This window comes from Anomaloglossus baeobatrachus, chromosome 1 (assembly GCF_048569485.1).
Source record: "Anomaloglossus baeobatrachus isolate aAnoBae1 chromosome 1, aAnoBae1.hap1, whole genome shotgun sequence".
Classification (NCBI taxonomy): Eukaryota; Metazoa; Chordata; class Amphibia; order Anura; family Aromobatidae; genus Anomaloglossus; species Anomaloglossus baeobatrachus.
In genome coordinates, this window is record NC_134353.1 from 140,265,476 (window position 1) to 140,284,871 (window position 19,396).

The 19,396-nt window shown below is 42.4% G+C and overlaps 2 protein-coding genes across 4 annotated transcripts in view; both read left to right on the forward strand.

Annotated features, from left to right (window-relative positions):
• The window catches only part of MICU3 (mitochondrial calcium uptake family member 3), a 258,476-nt gene that overhangs the window by 16,800 nt on the left and 222,280 nt on the right, over window positions 1–19,396 (forward strand). The gene's annotated exons all lie outside the window — the stretch shown is intronic.
• On the forward strand, window positions 15,834–17,636 carry LOC142308215 (uncharacterized). Its single transcript, XM_075347081.1, has 2 exons — window positions 15,834–15,971; window positions 16,403–17,636. Exon 2 carries the CDS (start codon window positions 16,494–16,496, stop codon window positions 17,391–17,393), a length of 900 nt encoding a protein of 299 aa, XP_075203196.1. The 5' UTR covers window positions 15,834–15,971; window positions 16,403–16,493; the 3' UTR covers window positions 17,394–17,636.

A 19,396-nucleotide genomic window follows, 5' to 3' on the forward strand; every position in this document is an offset into this window, starting at 1 on the left:
TTACAGGTCTGCCAAGTGTATTCTGTATGGAATTATAAGTAACGTTCTGTACATTAGTAATATGGCACGTCGGCTCATGCACAATGCGAAATTATGGCTGCTTTGTACAGAGCTGGACTACGATTACTAAGCAGGCGCAGAATGTTCTGTGCATACTGCATTCGAGCAGGCTAAAAGCCACTTTACACACAGCCTGAAAGAAGTGAAAACAGGGAGCGCATGTGAAGAGTCTCAGGGCGCAGGAGTAACGGTGAGACCGGTAATTAAAACTGCTCACCTGGAGTGGTTGTGCAGCCCTCGCACAACCACGGTAATAGACGGGAGTGTAATGTTCCGCTGTCAGGAGGATTATCCGTAAGATCCTTCCAGGGAGACGGATTCCTGTGAGCCTGATCCAGCCGCGGGTTAGTGGAGGGAATAGGTGTCCAAAAGGTCTTGGTTTTGATGAAGCCTCCGTTTAAGCAGCTCTTGCCATGGACCCCCGAAGGGGGAAATAGGTATCAATAAAAGTGAATCATGGTCTAAAGGAGCGCTATGGAGGTCACAAAATCGTTTAGTAAGTTTTATTTGTGTTTGATAAAACAAATAAAACTTACTAAACGATTTTGTGACCTCCATAGCGCTCCTTTAGACCATGATTCACTTTTATTGATACTTTACACACAGCGACATCGCTAGCGATGTCGCTGGTGAGAGCACCCGCCCCCGTCGGTTGTGTGCCCGTGGCGCACAACATCGCTAGGACCCGTAACACACTTACCTGCCTAGCGACGTCGCTGTGGCCAGCGAACCGCCCCATAGAGAGGAGACGACGTCACACAGCAGCCGTCCAATAGAAGCGAAGGGGCGGAGAGCAGCCGAAAGAAAGTGACTCCCACCTCGTTGCCGGAGGACGCAGGTAAGGTGTTGTTCCTCGTTCCTGGGGTGTCACACATAGCGATGTGTGCTGTCTCAGGAACGACAAACGTCCTGCAACAGCAACAATTAGGTGAGCAATTTTGATAGTTAGCGGTTGTTCGTGCTTTTCACACGCAATGACGTTGCTAACGAGACCGGATGCGCGTCACAAATTCCGTGACCCCAACGACATCTCATTAGCGATGTCGTGTCGTGTAAAGCCCCCTTAAGACTACTAAAAAGAGGCGCAGAACGTTCTGTGCACACTGCATTCGAGCCTACTACAATTACTAAGACCCGCAACACACGTCCGTTTTTTTTTGTATGTGTGCAGTACGTATTTGCACGTACCGGAGACACGTACACACGGAGACCCATGTTATTCAATGGTAGATGGCACACACACGTAAAATCACACGGAACGTGTGACCGTGTGGTAAGTACGTGTGTGTGCTTTTCTGCACAGACGACATGTCCGTTTTTGGCCGACAGCACGCAGGCTCGGACCCGCTAAAGTCTATGGGTCCGTGCCTGCACGGACCGCACACGGAGTATGTCCGTGTTCAGCACGTTTCGTGCGTGTGCGTTTTTACACTAGCGATCTTATTTTTATTTTTTTAAATTAAATTCAGTATACTTACCTTTTTTCCTGCTGTTCTCAGTCATACTTACATTGACGCTCGGTTGTTTTCTTCCCCCGGCTCATACCGCTCCCTGATCACCAGCGCGGCGAGGAACAGCTGTGCAGAGAATACGCGGCAACAATTACTTTGAATATGCCGGCCGCTCATTAATCAATCTCGTATTCCCTGCTTTCCCCACCCACAGACGCCTGTGATTGGTTGCAGTCAGACACGCCCCCACGCTGAGTGACAGGTGTCTCACTGCACCCAATCACAGCAGCCGGTGGGCGTGTCTATACTGTGCAGTAAAATAAATAAATAAATAATTGAAAAAAACGGCGTGCGTTCCCCCCCAATTTTAATACCAGCCAGATAAAGCCATACGGCTGAAGGCTGGTATTCTCAGGATGGGGAGCTCCACGTTATGGGGAGCCCCCCAGCCTAACAATATCAGTCAGCAGCCGCCCAGAATTGCCGCATACATTATATGCGACAGTTCTGGGACTGTACCCGGCTCTTCCCGATTTGCCCTGGTGCATTGGCATTCGGGGTAATAAGGAGTTTTTGGCAGCCCATAGCTGCCACTAAATCCTAGATTAATCATGTCAGGCGTCTCCCCGAGATACCTTCGATGATTAATCTGTAAATTACAGTAAATAAACACACACACCTGAACAATCCTTTATTGGAAAAAAAAACAGTAACAAATTGCCTTGTTCACCAATTTTATAAGCCCGAAAAAGCCCTCCATGTCCGTCGTAATGCAGGATGGTCCAGCGTCGCTTCCAGCTCTGCTGCATAAAGGTGACTGGAGCTGCAGAAGACACCGCCGCTCCTGTCAGCTCCACGCAGCTAATAAAGGGAATAGAAAGAATTTTCTTGAGAAAAAAACGCAGTGTGCGCACAGCTATTTTTGTTTCCATAGGTATTGCTGGGGAATGTCTGCATAAAGGTTCCAACCATTTTCTCAAGAAATTTCTGCATCAAAAACGCAAAATAAAAACGCGGGTAAAAGCGCAGAGTGTGAACAAGGCCTTAAGGTGTTACTTTTGGGTGTTTTCTGTCACTTAGGCCTCTCAAAGTCACTTCAAATGTGATGTGGTCCCTAAAAATATGGTTTTGTAAATTTTGGCGGAAAAATAAGTAATTGCTGATGAACCTTAAACCCTTCTAACGTCCTAACAAAAAAAAATTAGGTTTCAAAAATTATGATGATGTAAAGTAGACGTGGGAAATGTTATTTAGTAACTTTTTGTGTGACATAATTCTCGGATTTATGGGCATAAAATTTCAAAGTTTTAACACTAATATGAAGTATAATATGCCATGAAAAAACAGTGTCAGAGTCGCCAGGATTCATTGAAGTGTTCCAGAATTATAACCTGTCAAAATGACACTGGTCAGAATTTCAAAAAAACGGCCCGGTCATTAAGGTGAAAACCATGCTATGGGGTAAACGGTTTAAGCATGTCTCGACCAAATTCTGATCCCAAGTCTCTTCTACACATTCCCAATGTTGGTGCAGACTGGTCGACTCACTTGGGTATGTATACAGCTTGTGGTCTGATGAATGTGAAGGACAATCCAGCACCTCTGGTTCATTGTCATTCAACCATTTCTTATCTAATCTCTAGAAGCTAACAAGGTACAAAGATATATTTTACCTTTATCTAATCTCGACATATGCATCTGGTTTTTGTCCTGCTGCAATACTATAGGCCCCTTTACACACAGACTTTCTAGTGATCCCACCAGCGATCCCAACCTGGCCGGGATCGCTACAAAGTCTCTGGTGAGCTGTCAAACAGGCAGACCTGGCCAACAACGCAACAGCAATCCGGACCTGCAGAACGACCTAGCTAGTCATTGGGGACGTTGTCAGACCTAAAACACACATCCGTGAAAACCACCGTGAAAACTGTCGGCAGACAGAGTAGCGCGATGAGAATGAACTCGGGTGAACTTCACCCGACTTCATTGTCATGCCGCGGCTCTGTCTGTGTGCCGTGTACTGATTAGCGGTCACCTGTGAAGGATTCACCGGTGACCGCTAATCCCCTGAGTGACTGAAGTGTGTCCCCCTCTCTCATACTCACCGATCCCCGATCACCGGCGCTGCACGGCGTTCACACTGCTCCGGCGGCTTTTTCTAATTTGAAAAATCCAGTCGCTCATTAAACAATCTCGTATTCCCTGCTTTCCCCGCCCACAGGCGCCTATGATTGGTTGCAGTGAGACACGCCCCCACGCTGAGTGACAGGTGTCTCACTGCACCCAATCACAGCAGCCGGTGGGCGTGTCACTATGGAGTATAGAAATAAATAAATAATTTAAAAAAATGGCGTGCGGTTCCCCCCAAATTTAATACCAGCCAGATAAAGCCATATGGCTGAAGGCTGGTATTCTCAGGATGGGGAGCCCCACGTTATGGGGAGCCCCCCAGCCTAACAATATCAGTCAGCAGCCGCCCAGAATGGCCGCATACATTAGATGCGACTGTTCTGGGACAGTACCCGGCTCTTCCCGATTTGCCCTGGTGCGTTGGCAAATCGGGGTAATAAGGAGTTATTGGCAGCCCATAGCTGCCAATAAGTCCTAGATTAATCATGCCAGGCGTCTCCCCGAGATACCTTCCATGATTAATCTGTAAATTAGAGTAAATAAACACACACAACTGAAAAATCCTTTATTAGAAATAAAAAACACAAACACATTCCCTGGTTTACCACTTTAATCAGCCCCAAAAAGCCCTCCATGTCCGGCGGAATCCAGGATGATCCAGCGTCGCTTCCAGCTGTGCTGCATGGAGGTGACCGGAGCAGCAGAAGAAACCGCCGCTCCTGTCAGCTCCATGCAGCTAATGAAGAGAGCCGCGTGATCGGCTGAGCTGTCACTGAGGTTACCTGGATCTAGCGGTGGATGCAGCGGTGGCCGCGAGTAACCTCCAGTGACAGCTCAGCTGATCGCGATACTAACCTCAGTTGCTGCGTGGAGCTGACCGGAGCGGCGGTGAGTAGCGCGATCAGCTGAGCTGTCACTGAGGTTACCCGCGGCCACCGCTGCATCCACCGCTGGATCCAGGTAACCTCAGTGACAGCTCAGGGTTGTCTATGTGCAATCTGGGCTCCGTTCTCCGTGGTCCGTGATTGCACATAGAGATTAACTCACCTGTGCCCACTTCTGCTCTCCATGGTGCTGAACGGTCCCGCGGTGCAGCATCCGGCCGGCGCTGACCCCCGCAGCAGCTGCTTCTGGGTCGGTTGTGTCGTGCATTCATGAATATGCACGACAATGATGAGCCGGCTCAGAAGCAGCAGACAGCACAGGCTGCACAGAGCGTCGCTGGAGATGGGTGAGTAAAAATGATTTTTATTTTATATGCACGTTTTTTTCTGGCACGTGTTTCACGGATCACACCACTGCGTGGTGCGTGGGACATCAGTGATGCCAGAAAAAAATGGACATGTCTCTGTGCGGCAATCACGGACACGCGGATACGCCGCACGGAGACAAGGTCAGTGAAAAATCACTGATGTGTGAGCAGACCCATTGATTATAATTGGTCTGCGTATGCGATTCTGGTACGTAGAAAAAAAAGCACAAACATATAGGCCTAAGAAATCTTCTTCATAGCTGCTCCTCTATTTGAACCAGTGACGTTTCATTTGGAATCAACTTAATAAATCATTAAGCTAGGGAATGTGAAAACAGGTTGTAATTTGTAGTATACAGAAAGAAAAAGGGTTTTCAAACTCCAGCAACAAAACAGTAACGATGCAGTAGCATGACAAGAATCTGCATAGCTTATCATATTCTAAAGAGTTGCAAGTCAAATTTATGTACGAGATACTCAAGATGAGTGTCTATAAAATGAAGGTAGTCTGTAGTGGATGGTGAATCTCACCTGAAAGTCAAAGTTCAAAACAATGTTACCCTTTTTTCTTGTAACTGTACTTTTCCTCTGATTGTTTAACTCCTGGTTTTGGCTTAAGGCCCCTTTACACACTGAGACTTTCTAGCGATCCCACCAGCGATCCCAACCTGGCCGGGATCGCTACAAAGTCTCTGGTGAGTCGCTGGTGAGCTGTCAAACGGGCAGACCTGGCCAACGACGCAACAGCGATCCGGACCTGCAGAACGATCTAGCTAGTCATTGGGGACGTTGTAAAGCAGCTTTTTGTAAGGGAAGTCGTTAACGAAGTCACTGTAAAGTCCCCTTTACACACTGAGACTTTCTAGCGATCATACTGCACAGCGGGAAACAAAGGACCAAAGAATGGTCCTGAACGATTTGTAGCGATCAGCAACTTCACAGCAGGGGCCAGGTCGCTGATGTGTTCAATGTCGCTGAGGAGGTCGCTATTACATCACAAAACCGGTGACGTTACAGCGATGTCATTTGCGATGTTGCAGTCTGTAAAGCCACCTTTACAAATACTGGGAAAAAAAACCTTATCAAATACTCAACATGTGCACGTGGCGTAAGGGTGACATCTGTCTCCTTGACTAATACTTTTTTTGTTTTGTCCATCCAGATATTACATTGATGTCAGTGCCGCAGTATGAAACGTACCACATACAGTGCACTCTGTTTTGTCCCATTTTTAGGGTCAGTGTTTTCTTCAAACCTCAGCATGTTGTGGATTTGTCATTTTTTTAGTGTTTTTTTTTCTGTAGGATTTTCTTGCAAAGCATGAAAAAAATGAATGTTTAATATGCAACAAGGTTAGAATGCTACTAAAAACTACGGTAAATTCTCTGAACAAAAAAAACCTTGAAATAGTGGTGGCACGCAAAAAGTGAAAGCTATGTTTCTCAACACATCCACCTGCAGCTTTACAGGTGCAAAACAAGCACTTTCTTTATAAGGTTGACCCAGTGAGGTCTAATCTACATTATATATTAGATTTCCATCAATTTACCATAAATAAAAGTTTTTAATTTGAAGAGCCACTGTGTTCTCAGCACTAGGTGTTAGTCTACAAGTGTTGCTCAGGGGAAATCTCTGCTGATCACAAGCTCTTGGTAGTAATCTCATTACCTATGGAAATCTAATCAAACAGGCTCTTGAGCTCTGTAAACCATGTGCTAATTAATGTCCTAATACACATCATCTGGTCTGGCTTCACAAGTATGGAGTGCCACTGTGGGCAGGTCAATGAGATAGCACCTTCATGCGCATATTGTGATTGTATTAGCACAGTTGATGTGTCAATACTGACCTGCACCTATCATTTTTTCACTTCTGTTCCTGATTAAATAATCTCATAATCTCCACTACTTTAATCTGTGTTTGGATAATGTCACCTTTAACTACAAATGTGGTACCATGATAGAGGTAAGAGGACCCTGCCCTTGTGGGCTTACACTCTTTTCGGATATTTTGGAGGAGACAGTAGGTGGGGTGTTGGTCGGGCGGCAGTTCTGGCACAGTGGTGAGGCAGCAGCTCGGGTGGCGGTGAGGCAGCAGCTCGGGTGGTATGGTATAGTATATGGGGTTGATCATATGTCCGTGCATTTTTGCGGACTGAAACATGTCAGATATTGATTCAAGTCACAAATTCAAATTAGTGGTTCATGAAAAACTCGCCACATGAACATCATCCATGCATCTATGAGCGCTGTCTGTTATGTACTGTTTTAGGCCCCCCTTCACACGTCTCTGATAAAAACGTATGTTTTTCACGGTCCGTGGTGTGTGTGCGTATGTGTGTACAGTGTGTGTTGTCAGTGTGCTATTTATGATAGCACACAGATAACAGGAACTTGTATACTCACCTGTCTTCGCCGCTGCTGTCTCCGGCAATGCTGCTGCTTCTGGGTCCGCAGTGCACTGAATGAATATTCATGAGCATAACGAGCAGGCCTGGATGCAAGTGACAGCAGCGCCAAAGACGGCTGGAGACAGGTGAGTAAAGAAAATAATTTTATTTTAAAGACCGTGTTTTCTCTGGTTCGTGTCACACTGATGTCACACAGACCACATCAGTGTGTTTGGTCCGTGTGACACCCATGCTGCCGGTGAAAACGGACATGTCTCTGTGCCGAACATATGGACACGCGTATGCTCCACACGGACACGCGTCCATGAGAAAACAGGAATGCATGCACAGACCCATTGATTTTAATGGCCCTGCGTATATTCGTGTCTCCGGTACATATGAAAATGGATGTCATACCTACCGGAATCGCTGACATTTGAAAGGGGCCTTTTAGGTAGGAGAAGCTTTTATTTTTTTTCTTTGCATAAAAGAAAAGCAGATGCCACACTGATGGTAAAAATATAAATACAGACCAAAAATAAATTAAAGTTGCATAACCAGAAATAAAGATGCTGGTGAAATACTTGTTTAGATCATAGCTATCCCTCCTGGCCCTGCCATACACTAATGGGGGGGGGGAAATCCCAGTAACTCTAGTAGCTGGTGAGGTCCATTACTGTATGGAGGACAATGTGAGGCCCATTACTATATTGAATACTATGCAAGGCCCATTACTATATGGAGGGCTATGTGAGGCCCATTACTATATGGAGGACTATGCGAGGCCCATTACTATATGGAGGACTATGTGAGGCCCATTACTATATGGAGGACTATGTGAGGCCCATTACTATATGGAGGACTATGTGAGGCCCATTACTATATGGAGGACTATGTGAGGCCCATTACTATATGGAGGACTATGTGAGGCCCATTACTATATGGAGGACTATGTGAGGCCCATTACTATATGGAGGACTATGTGAGGCCCATTACTATATGGAGGACTATGTGAGGCCCATTACTATATGGAGGACTATGTGAGGCCCATTACTATATGGAGGACTATGTGAGGCCCATTACTATATGGAGGACTATGTGAGGCCCATCACTATATGGAGGACTATGCGAGGCCCATTACTATATGGAGGACTATGTGAGGCCCATTACTATATGGAGGACTATGTGAGGCCCATTACTATATGGAGGACTATGTGAGGCCCATTACTATATGGAGGACTATGCGAGGTCCATTACTATATGGAGGACTATGCGAGGCCCATTACTATATGGAGGACTATGCGAGGCCCATTACTATATGGAGTAATGGGCCTCACATAGTCCAATATAATATTACCAAAAGGCAGTACATTTTTGCTAGATATTAATCAATTCCTTATTCGATTTATCAAAAACTATGTCATGACCGACTCCATTATGCAAACACAGGTGCATAAAAACAAAAACCCACATCTAAGTGTATAGAAACACATTTAAATTGCATTTTTCATTCATCCTCTTTAGGGCAAAGCATATTCAAATAATATATCCAATAAACCTCTCTCAGTATTCTTTTAGTCTGTTTCCTCTAGAGTCATCCACTTTAGTTCAGAGACCGTAGGCTTATATTGCCAAAAATGTCTCGCAACTGGAGTTTCATCAGACTTTTTATCCACTTCCTTTCACTTTTATTTCCTCAAATTTTTTATTAATTATTTTTTTAATTTATCCCCAAACAATCTAAACACTGAACGATGTTCAGTAAAACGTATTTTCATAGGACGAGATGTTTGACCGACATATTTTCAGCACTTGTGAGCTCATGGACTGTCTACACCAGAGTCTGTGGGTTTCATGTTCACTGTGGTGAGTAAGGTCAGAATTAATTAAAAAAAAACAAAAAAAACTGTTCCAAAATAAATATTGATATAATATAATTGATAAAATAATTATTTGAAAATGACCTTTTTTTACAATTTTTTTTCTATGAATCCGTCTATATAGCTGTATGAAGGAATGAATGCATTATGCCACATTTTGGCAAGGTGGAAGACGATGAAACTTGATTTGGTCATTTTTTTTACTATTTGAAAATACACAGTGCCATTTCATCATAATGTCCCAAGGTGCATGTAAATAGCAGAATCGCCCAGGATTGCTGGCAGGGAATACTGTCTTCAGAATGATGGCTTCTAGTTGACCTTTCCGATGAGTCTTACTTTCACTCTCAAGTACTGAATATTCAAGGAGAGGTTGATTGAATTATCCTGCAATTGCTTTCAATTGCAGCCTGGTATTAACATTAATTTGTTTTGTGTGGCATTGCAATCTATTTCTTCTTGGAATGCTCTGGCAGTAAGTGACTTGCTGAAAGGGGATGACTTCAGACAGCCCGGCCATATACATTGTCTCCAGGTTGTATATTGACCTTCAAGAAAGTCAAACAGCTGGGATCTCCTAACCTCACATGAGGTGAGAAAATCCTGCTAGCAATTGTCAGAGTGCTTATAGCCTCCAGCAGTTTGTAAAACCACATGAACTCTTTTGTAGCCATCCATGGTGCAAATTGTTGCAATGAGTTTTATATCCAAATGACCCAGAACAGGAGGAGCTGACAAACCCGTGAGAACACAAATCTGTGCTAGAATGCGGACCTTCTCCAGAAGTGTCACAATTCACAAGATCTGTGAAGTATAAAGAAGATGTGGGATTTACCATTTCAGTTATTTATTTTAAAATAGATAAAATTCTCTTAAATGTAAATTCAAGTTGTCCTCATTTTACCAAATGTTCCACTATTTGAACCACCTGAGGTTGTATGGAGCCCCTACAGACCAGCCTTCTTTTCTATACGCAGCAGCCATTTGGTGCACCTGTAGAACACTGTTTTGAGAAGTATTCATGTACTAGAATCATTGATAAAATCTTGATCATAAAGTACCATGTTTGATAGGGTTACCAGTTTTCTGGGAAGCATTCAGAGATAAGAGTGTATACATACTGGTTTATAAGGCAAAACTGGAAAAAAAATCATGCCCATTACTACAAACCTGAAGAAGGGGTTTATCCCTGAAACCCTTTATTTCTGGATCCCTTACTTGAAATAAAGATGATTCTTCACACTACATATGACAGCCCTGGTAGTGTTCGAAATTTCTTATGTCTTTGAACTGGACCCATTAAGTTCCTGCTCGTAAAGCCAACAACACCTGCAGCTCCATACTGGAAAATGCATACCTACAATCTTTGTTGTTGGTATAACACGACGTTTTAGTCTTGGCCCAGTCCTGTCAGAATTTCCCCTTGAGACACAACTTTACGTTTTGCCATAAAGTGTGATCTTTGAGGTGCTATTCTGTATCCTTTTACCGTAAGAGGGAGCCAACAAATGCTGAAAAAGTGTATCAAAATGCAACAAATGCCACACTATTTGTGGAGCATTTTATATATTTTTTTTAATAATGTATAGCTGTCGTCTCGCAGCAGCAGTTTTGTACCAAAAATACACCAAAAAATGACAATATTGCAACATTTTGTCAAAAGATATGTGTGAAAACACCTTAAATTTTCTTTTAAACAGGTTGGCCTACAAAAAGCATTTTTACCTGGGAATCTACCATTGGGGCATCGACCTGTCATGGCAGTGGGGGTCCAGTTTCCCATTTGAATAAAGCAATAGTCACACAATACTGCTCTATTTACTGCAGCTCCATTCCTGTGCCCAGGACTGATGTAGACCCAAAATCCTTGATATGGATCAGAGATAGTTTTCTTGTGCCAACCTCCCAGAAACATAAGAGATCTGCCCATTGTGCTGACATGTACAGATAAGATCTTAAGTCTGTGTGACCCATTATTCACAGTCTTCCAAGTAATACCTCTCCTTGTGTAGTGGCTTGCCTGTGTGAAGGGAATTATAGGCCATGCAGTGACAAAGAGACAAGAAGAGGACTTTGAACTCTACTGCCACCTACTGGAAGTATCAATCCTAAAAGTCCATATTAAAGAGGTGGTTCACTGCTCTGTAATAGTGACCACATCTCTGTAAAACTGATAGGGAAGGCTTTTTCTAAATACCCTGTGTTGCCAATTCTGCCTGTGAGCGGTGCTATTGCGGTCCGCTCATCCCCATGAAGTAAACTGCTGGGCTTTGTGACCTCTGAGATTCGGTGATATCACTGTGGCCGACCCCAGTTTTCCTGAGTGACTGGGCTGTGGGCGGAGTTTCACTGCTCATCACAGCCCAGCGTCACAGCGCAGCATCACTGCTGCTTGCGGCGCTCTGCAGTGAAGGAGAGCACGCGAGATGATGCCCTGTGACGCTGGGCTGTGACAAGTGGTGAAACTCCGCCCACAGCCCAGTCTTTCAGGGAGACTGGGGCCGTCCGCTGTGATGTTCGGTCAACTAGAAGTTAACCTAACATCACCAGTTCCCAGAGGTCACTTAGCCCATGGGGTCACGTGATGGGGATGAGCGGACCGTGATAGCGCCGCTCAGAGGCTGAATTGGCAACACAATGTATTAATAAAAAGCCTCTATTGTCAGTTTTACAGAGATGTGATCACTAATGCAGGGTAGTGAACCACCCTTTAAACTCTTTAATGTATCTTACCACATGACTAAGGGTAAGAAGCCAAATCAGATACTCTATTTGCAGACACGTTTCGAGGTGTTTGCCTCTCTTCAGTGCAAAGCAAGAGATCTAATTTGGTTGTATGAGCGGTTTCTGACTATTTGGCTTTTATCATAACTCTTGTGGCAAGACTTATTAAAGGTTTGATATTGAGTTCTAGGTCTTCTACTTCGTCCTGTGCACACCTAATTCCAGCACAGTAGTGTGCACCTTGTATTAGTACCTTGTGAAGAGTTTCACGGGCAATTACTAATCAAGTATTGGGGTAGTGATAACAGGTGGATAAGCTGTAAAATGAATGAGCACTTGTGATAGTAACAGTATAGTGTCAGAATTCGTGTTTGTGTACTACTGTGGTGATAATCTACTATAGATACATACAAACACATCATCTGTATTAGCACACTTTCCTGGATGATTGTGCAATGATTGCCAAATTGCACCTATTAACATGGATGTAAACTGATTCAAACAATGAACTAACAGACACTTAGCAGTATGTGATGTCATGCGCCCACAGTGCCCCAATAAGTGTTTGCACCTTTCGAGATATTCCCCATTATTCCGGGAACACAAACTCATCCAAGTACTTTAGCTAGCTTTCAGCCAAACAATGGTTCTGCTGGCATCTACCGTGTTTTTCCAAAAATAAGACACTGTCTTATACTTTTTTTGCCCCCCAAAAAACACTAGGGCTTATTTTTGGAGGAGGTCTTATTGTTGGAGAAACACAGTTGGGGGTAAGTTTACACCCTAAAAAAAAGCAGACACCCCACTTCCCAGGAGACTCATACTTACCAGACCCGGACGTCTGCATGGCTCCCAGGTCCTCCCTGTGATCTCCGGTGGGTGCTGCATGGCGTCCTCCCCTGCTTCTGGCTGGATGGCTGGCTGGCTGACACACACACACACACACACATTGTGTGTAATGCGATGTGTGTGCGCCATCTGATTGTGTGTGTATGAGATCGGATGTTTGTGTGTGTGATCTGATTGTGTGTGAGATCGGATTTCTACGGGGGTGCGATCACTGCAGGTCCTCTGCCCTTGCGTCTGGTGAGAAGGATTACGGGGTGCCCTCTGTCTATAGTGAAGTGTCCTGCAGTATCTTTAACTTTTTTAGCTGCATTGACACTTCATTATTGAACCGCGACTAGGAATTATTTTCGGGGGAGGGCTTCTATTTAAGCCTTGCTCCAAAAATGCTGAAACTCCCTGCTAGAGCTTATTTTTGGTGGAGGTCTTATTTTTGGAAAAACACGGTATCTCTCCTGTTGTTTGTGCCACACTTATCTGATGGCGTCTTATTACTCGTAGAACGATGGGATCAGCAGTCTCAATTTTGAAATGCCGCATCCTTATCTTCAACAAACGTGACAGGGATTCCCATACACACAAAATTATTGACTGAAAACGCCGATATTGCATGGTTTGGCCTGACATTAGTTTCGCCTATGGAGACCCTAAATAATTTCAGATGGTCTCTAAAATGTATTACAACACAAATGGCACCAGATTAACAAATCAAGGCCATTTTACATCCATATTGTGGCCAGAATATCTACCAAACATGGCTCTACTTGTCTGATCCCATATGACTGTAGGGTTCATGTCAATTACTCCACAGTGGATCTCAAAGTTCTCACATTGAGATTTTGGTGAGTTTTTAATACTGCTGAAAACACGTAGAACACATATAATCTGTACATGACTGTATCAATAAAATTTGATCAAAGACAAATACAGGGAAGTTTTAAAAACAATGCAGCGTTATTTAAAGCATGACGTAGTCAAAAGAGGCAAGCTGCAGCGTCAAAACCACAGGGAGCTTAACTTTCCTTATAGATGCAAAAAAGCTGCAGAAATCTGCAACTTCAGTCATCAAAGGAACCTCAGACATGAATGCAGCCCATCTTAGCGTACTAAGGCTATGTGCGCACAGTGCGTTTTTCGCGGCGTTTTTGCGCGTTTTTCGGGTGCGTTTTTGGCCTCAAAACTGCATGACTTTGCTTCCCCAGCAAAGTCTATGAGTTTTCATTTTTGCTGTCTGCACACAACTGTTTTTTTAAGCTGCGTTTTTGAGCTTGAAAAAAAAAATGGACATGTCAATTCTTTCCTGCGTTTTTCTGCGTTTTCCGCCCATGCAATGCATTGGAAAAACGCAGCAAAACGCAGAGATCAAAAACGCAGAAAAAACGCAGCCAAAAACGCACCAAATCGCGGTAAAAACGCATGCGTTTTTTATGCGTTTTTTCGACGCAGGTGCGTTTTTGTGCGTTTTTTAGCGGCCAAAAACGCACAAAAACGCAGCGTCAAAAAAACGCAGCGTGCGCACATAGCCTAATCAAAAAGTTAATCGGCTAACCCATTAGGAAAAATCCTCACCCACATGGAAACATATTCAGCAGTGCACAGGGTTAGCAGGGCCAGGGAGCAAATAACCACTACAAAATGAAATACTCCTTCACGCAAGTTTACACCTTCTTAAGGCTATGTGCACATGTTGCTTTTATGTGTGCAGGTTTTATGCACACAAAAAACCATGTTTTGGCAGGAAGAAAGCAGCTGAAAAAACGTGCATTTTTTTATCAGTTTTTTCATGCTTTTTTTCATGCGTTGTTTTTTTTTTTAGTAATGGAAATCGCGTGAGTTCCTGCATGGAGTGGTGCCCGCACCACTCCCGGCAGTTTAACCCCCTGAATGCAGCGATGAATGTGATTGCAGCAATGAGAGGGATAGCTTAGCTGTCCCTGGCAATCAGGTCCCTGTAATGCGATCACGGGGACCCGATCGCTGCCATGACGACCCCGGGTTACTGAGCTACGGAAAGCCTCACACACCATGCCAGAAAAAAAACCCAGAAAGAATTGATATGCTACTTTTTTTTCTGCAACAAAATCTGCAAGGAAAAAAAGAAGCAACATGTGCACAGCAAGTCAGGATTCTCATAGACTTTGCTGGCATGCGGTTTTTCTTGCAGTATTGATTAAAATCTGCAAGGAAAAACGCATGAAAAAAAGCAACATATGCACATGGCCTTATGCTTAGAAACATGTGTAATCATCCAGGAGAAGATTATGAGAATCCCAAGGAAATTAATATGAAAATGTGCCAGATAGCAAAACAACTTGTCACCATGTACTGGAAATAATTAATCTGAGTGTCAGCAGTGCACAGGGTTAGGGCTGCTTCTCACTTGCGAGTTTCTCGCAGTAGAGCAATGCGAGAAAAACTCGCATTGGAATCGGACACATGTTAGTGAATGATTCAGCTCTCATCTGCGATTTTTTTCTCAGTCCAAATCGGACCGAGAAAAAAATCGCAGCATGCTGCTTTTTTGCGAGTTTCTCAGACCATTTGTCTCAATGATTCCCTATGGAAGCGTGTTTTTTGAAGGCACACACACGCACAACACCGTTCAAATATGCGAGTTGGGCTGGTCCTATTTTAAATAATTAATTAACACATGTCTGTGCCATCGCACGTCATTGTTTTAATTAGGTTGCACTTGTGTATATTACCTCTCCAAAAGCACATGGCAATTGCTCCACGGATGCATATCCAACATGGCTAGGTACATCAATGTTGAAATGCTCATAATGCTCGTTCAGGAACGTCCGGAATTATGGGACAAGCGGGACAATTCGTATGCAGACCGGGCTGCACGCGATGCCTCCTGGTTATGGATCTGTCGCAAAATGTTTCCGCATTTCAACAATAGTACCCCAGATGCACAACTGCGAATGAGTGAGTTTTTTTTTTTTTTTTATAGTTTAAATTCCCATTTTTTATTGTATAAATGATTTGTTAAAAAAGATTAGAGGTTTTTTTTGTTTTCAGTGAAATCTAATTTTTTTTTTGTTTAATTTATTTTTCAAATCTAAAAAATTAAAAAACAAAGTTACAGATATCACAAAAAGATGGCGAAGTGTACGGGACCAATTCAGGAGGGAAAAGCAAAGTCGTGCAGCAAGTGGTTCAGCAGCATCTAATAAGAGGCCATATATACATTATGAGCGACTTAATTTCTTACATCAAATTGTTGATTTATGTCCGTAAGTTTTTTTTTTCATTTATAGTTAAAAATAGCGTTTGTAAATTAATTTATTTCCTTTTTTTTTTTACAAAAAAAAAAAATGTTAAATAATTTTGAGTCAAACAATCCAAAAAATCCTATAAAAAAAAAAAACATTGCTCAGATCATGAACATTCACTGGTAATTAGGCCGTTGCGACATTGTTAGCGATCTCGTTCACATTGTGAAAATAAATTTCGCAAGTGCATTTTTTTTTTTGGCCCAAAATATCTTTGTACAACGTCAAACACAAGCACAGGCAAACATTATTTTCACATCGAGACAAAGAATGCTAATAATGTCGCTGCATGACAAATGGCACTAATTGTGATGAACATAATTTAGTAATTGTAAAAATCCTTGTTTTAATTTTTCACAAAATTAAAATGTCTCCATACATTACATGTTCAGCACGGAATCAAATTTGACAGATAAAGACACAATATCAGAATCTGACACACAAAGGGAGACAAATCATGAGGATGGAGATGTACAAGATAACATGCATGAATTTGAAAATGAAGCCTCATCAGGACCAATTGTGGCTGGATCCCAGGAAAACAATGATTGTAATCCAAATGATGTAACTAATGAAAAAGATGATGATTTTGAAACCTCAAATCAAAACAGTGCACTAGATATCTCGACACATCATGCACCAACATACACCAGGGGTAGAAGGCGCAAAGGAAAAAATGTCACCAATACTCGTAGAGAGGTTGATAATGGGGTGCTTGATTACCTGTCTCGAACCATCAATGACGATGGAGAGGAGGCATTTTCACGCAGCCTTGCTCAATATTTGCGTCAAATTCCACGTGGAGTAAGGCTGCGTGCAAGAAGCTGTATGCAAACCATAATTGACGCATGTACCCCTCCCAATACACCACATTTAATTTTCAATTACATCGAACGCTGGCAATTATCTGAAGAAAATAAACTAGACAATACCCCTCCAAATATAGATGCTATAACATCAAACACCCTGCCACAGCCACCACACATACCAAGTGTCTGTGTGTCTAATCGCGACAATATGTCAGGATATGAACATACAAATGAAATAACACACAACCTACACATGAATATTGTTGATAATGCCCATAATGTAGTAAGACAAACATACAATCCAAACATCAATTCAAATATACATTATAGTAACCAAAGAGAACAACATTATGACCATACTCATGCATCATCCAATGCTAGGGAAATTTCATTAAGAAATTTCTCTGAACCAGCATACAGCCATCATACTCCAAGCAGCTACACGAGCAAGGACAACAATCTAGTTCAACCAATCAGCACACGCCCTGAACAGCATCAGGACCACAAGATGCAAACCCCAGCAAGCCAGATGCAACGATCTACCAATGTAACACCTAGATACATGAATTTATGAGTGTAACATTAGTTATTTATTTGTGAATATAACAAATAAGTGTGTTATAAAACCAAACAATATATCTTCCTGCATTTATGTATACCAAAACATATAGGTGAAGCAAAACATTTGTTATTTAAACCAAGAATCAGTTTATTAAGGGAAATTTGAACATTATACCTTATGTATCTTATTGGATAAGAAGTATTATCTGCATGATACCGTTTATTAGTTTTAATTTGGATTTGCATGTTTTTTAAAAGGACCAAAAAAAAAAAAAAAATAAACATTATTTGGTTAACCATCATAAGTTTTTTTTATCATATTTTTTAAACGTTATTTAAGTTTGGTTGCCATGGAATTGATCCAGAAGCTGTATTGAAGTAATTACATAGATGATTGCGCACTCTTATCCCTGACCAAAGTTGAGCAACATTTTGTGAACGAATTAACAAATGGGGATCTTGAAAAAAAGGAATATCTTGATTTACTGCATCAAGACATTCTTTTGTTCGTGTCACATTATGCAGAATTACTATTGCTTTAATTACTTTAATAACATTTTGTTCATTTAGCTGGATATGTGTGTACAGTATTCGCCATTTAGCACACATTATCCCAAAAGCACATTCAACTACCCTTCTGGCCCTCGAGAGTCTGTAATTGAAAATGCGTCGCATAGGAGTTAATGTACGTCTGGGATATGGTCGCATCATATTGCTTGACAATTTAAATGCCTCATCACCAACAAAATAATAAGGTATGGCGGGTCCCTGAGTACCCTCTAAAATTTGTGGAAAAGGAATATGTAAAGTAGATTGCAACATACGTGCACACATAGTGGATTGTGAGAAAATTTGGGAATCCCCAGCACCACCATAGGCACCAACATCCATTAAAGTAAATCGGTATGTCGCATCGGCAACAGCCAGAAGAACGACAGAGAAATAATGTTTATAATTGTAATAAAGCGATCCTGAGTTTGGAGGCTTGCGAACTCGGACATGCTTGCCATCAATTGCTCCAATGCAATTTGGCATTTGGCAGTTATTAGTGAAGCCCTTTGATATTTGAAGCCACATTTCTACTGTTGGTTCAGGCATCATTGTATTGTGCAGGTTATCCCAAATTGCTGCACAGGTTGTTGACACAATCGAACATATAGTGGACTTTCCAAGTAAAAATTCAAGATGCAAAGCAGCATATGAAAGTCCAGTAGAGAGATATCTGTATATAGAGAATATGGATTAATTCATTCAGATATATTTCATCAATTTAAATTTGGCATCATTTGTATCGTGATGTTAATTTATAAATGATTTGCTAAAAAAATAAAAAAATACCGTAATGTAAGCAATAGCCGTTCCTCTGGGCATATACTTTTTCGAAAACGGGTGTTCTGTCTGGTTATATCAGGACGAATTTCTGTGAGGATGAAGTCAAATGTAGTCAAATCCATGCGACAGTAGGCATAAAACTTGTCACTGTGTTCGCGTAATTTTTCATAAAGACGGGTAAAATGACCTCTTGTTGCACGGCGACGGACAATTGGATGGAGCCAATATCTTCGCATAGATGTAAGGGATGGTTCATGATAGTATGTTCCAAAACGGCGTGAAAGTACCCAATGAAGCAATATTCTTTCTGTTGTATTGAATGTCAAATGATTTGACATTGTTCCTTTTTTAGATGACAATAGGATATTGCTTCAATGCAGAACGAAATCCAGAGTCTTGCGATGAATACAAAGCACACATGAGACCCAAAGCCACGTGGGGGGCTGGAACATTTAAATAGGCAAATTCCATGTGTCGATCATTTAAATTAAGTGAACTTTTGCAGATAACTCGCATCACAATCGCAACACACACGCGTCGCACACGCGAGCAAAAAGCATCGCACTTGCGTTGCACTCGCACCTAACGTGAACTAAAATCAGCCGAGTATTTTTCAGCCCAGTCGGACCGATTTTACTCGCATAGATGTGTTTCCACCCTTAGGCTGTGGCTACACGGCGTCTG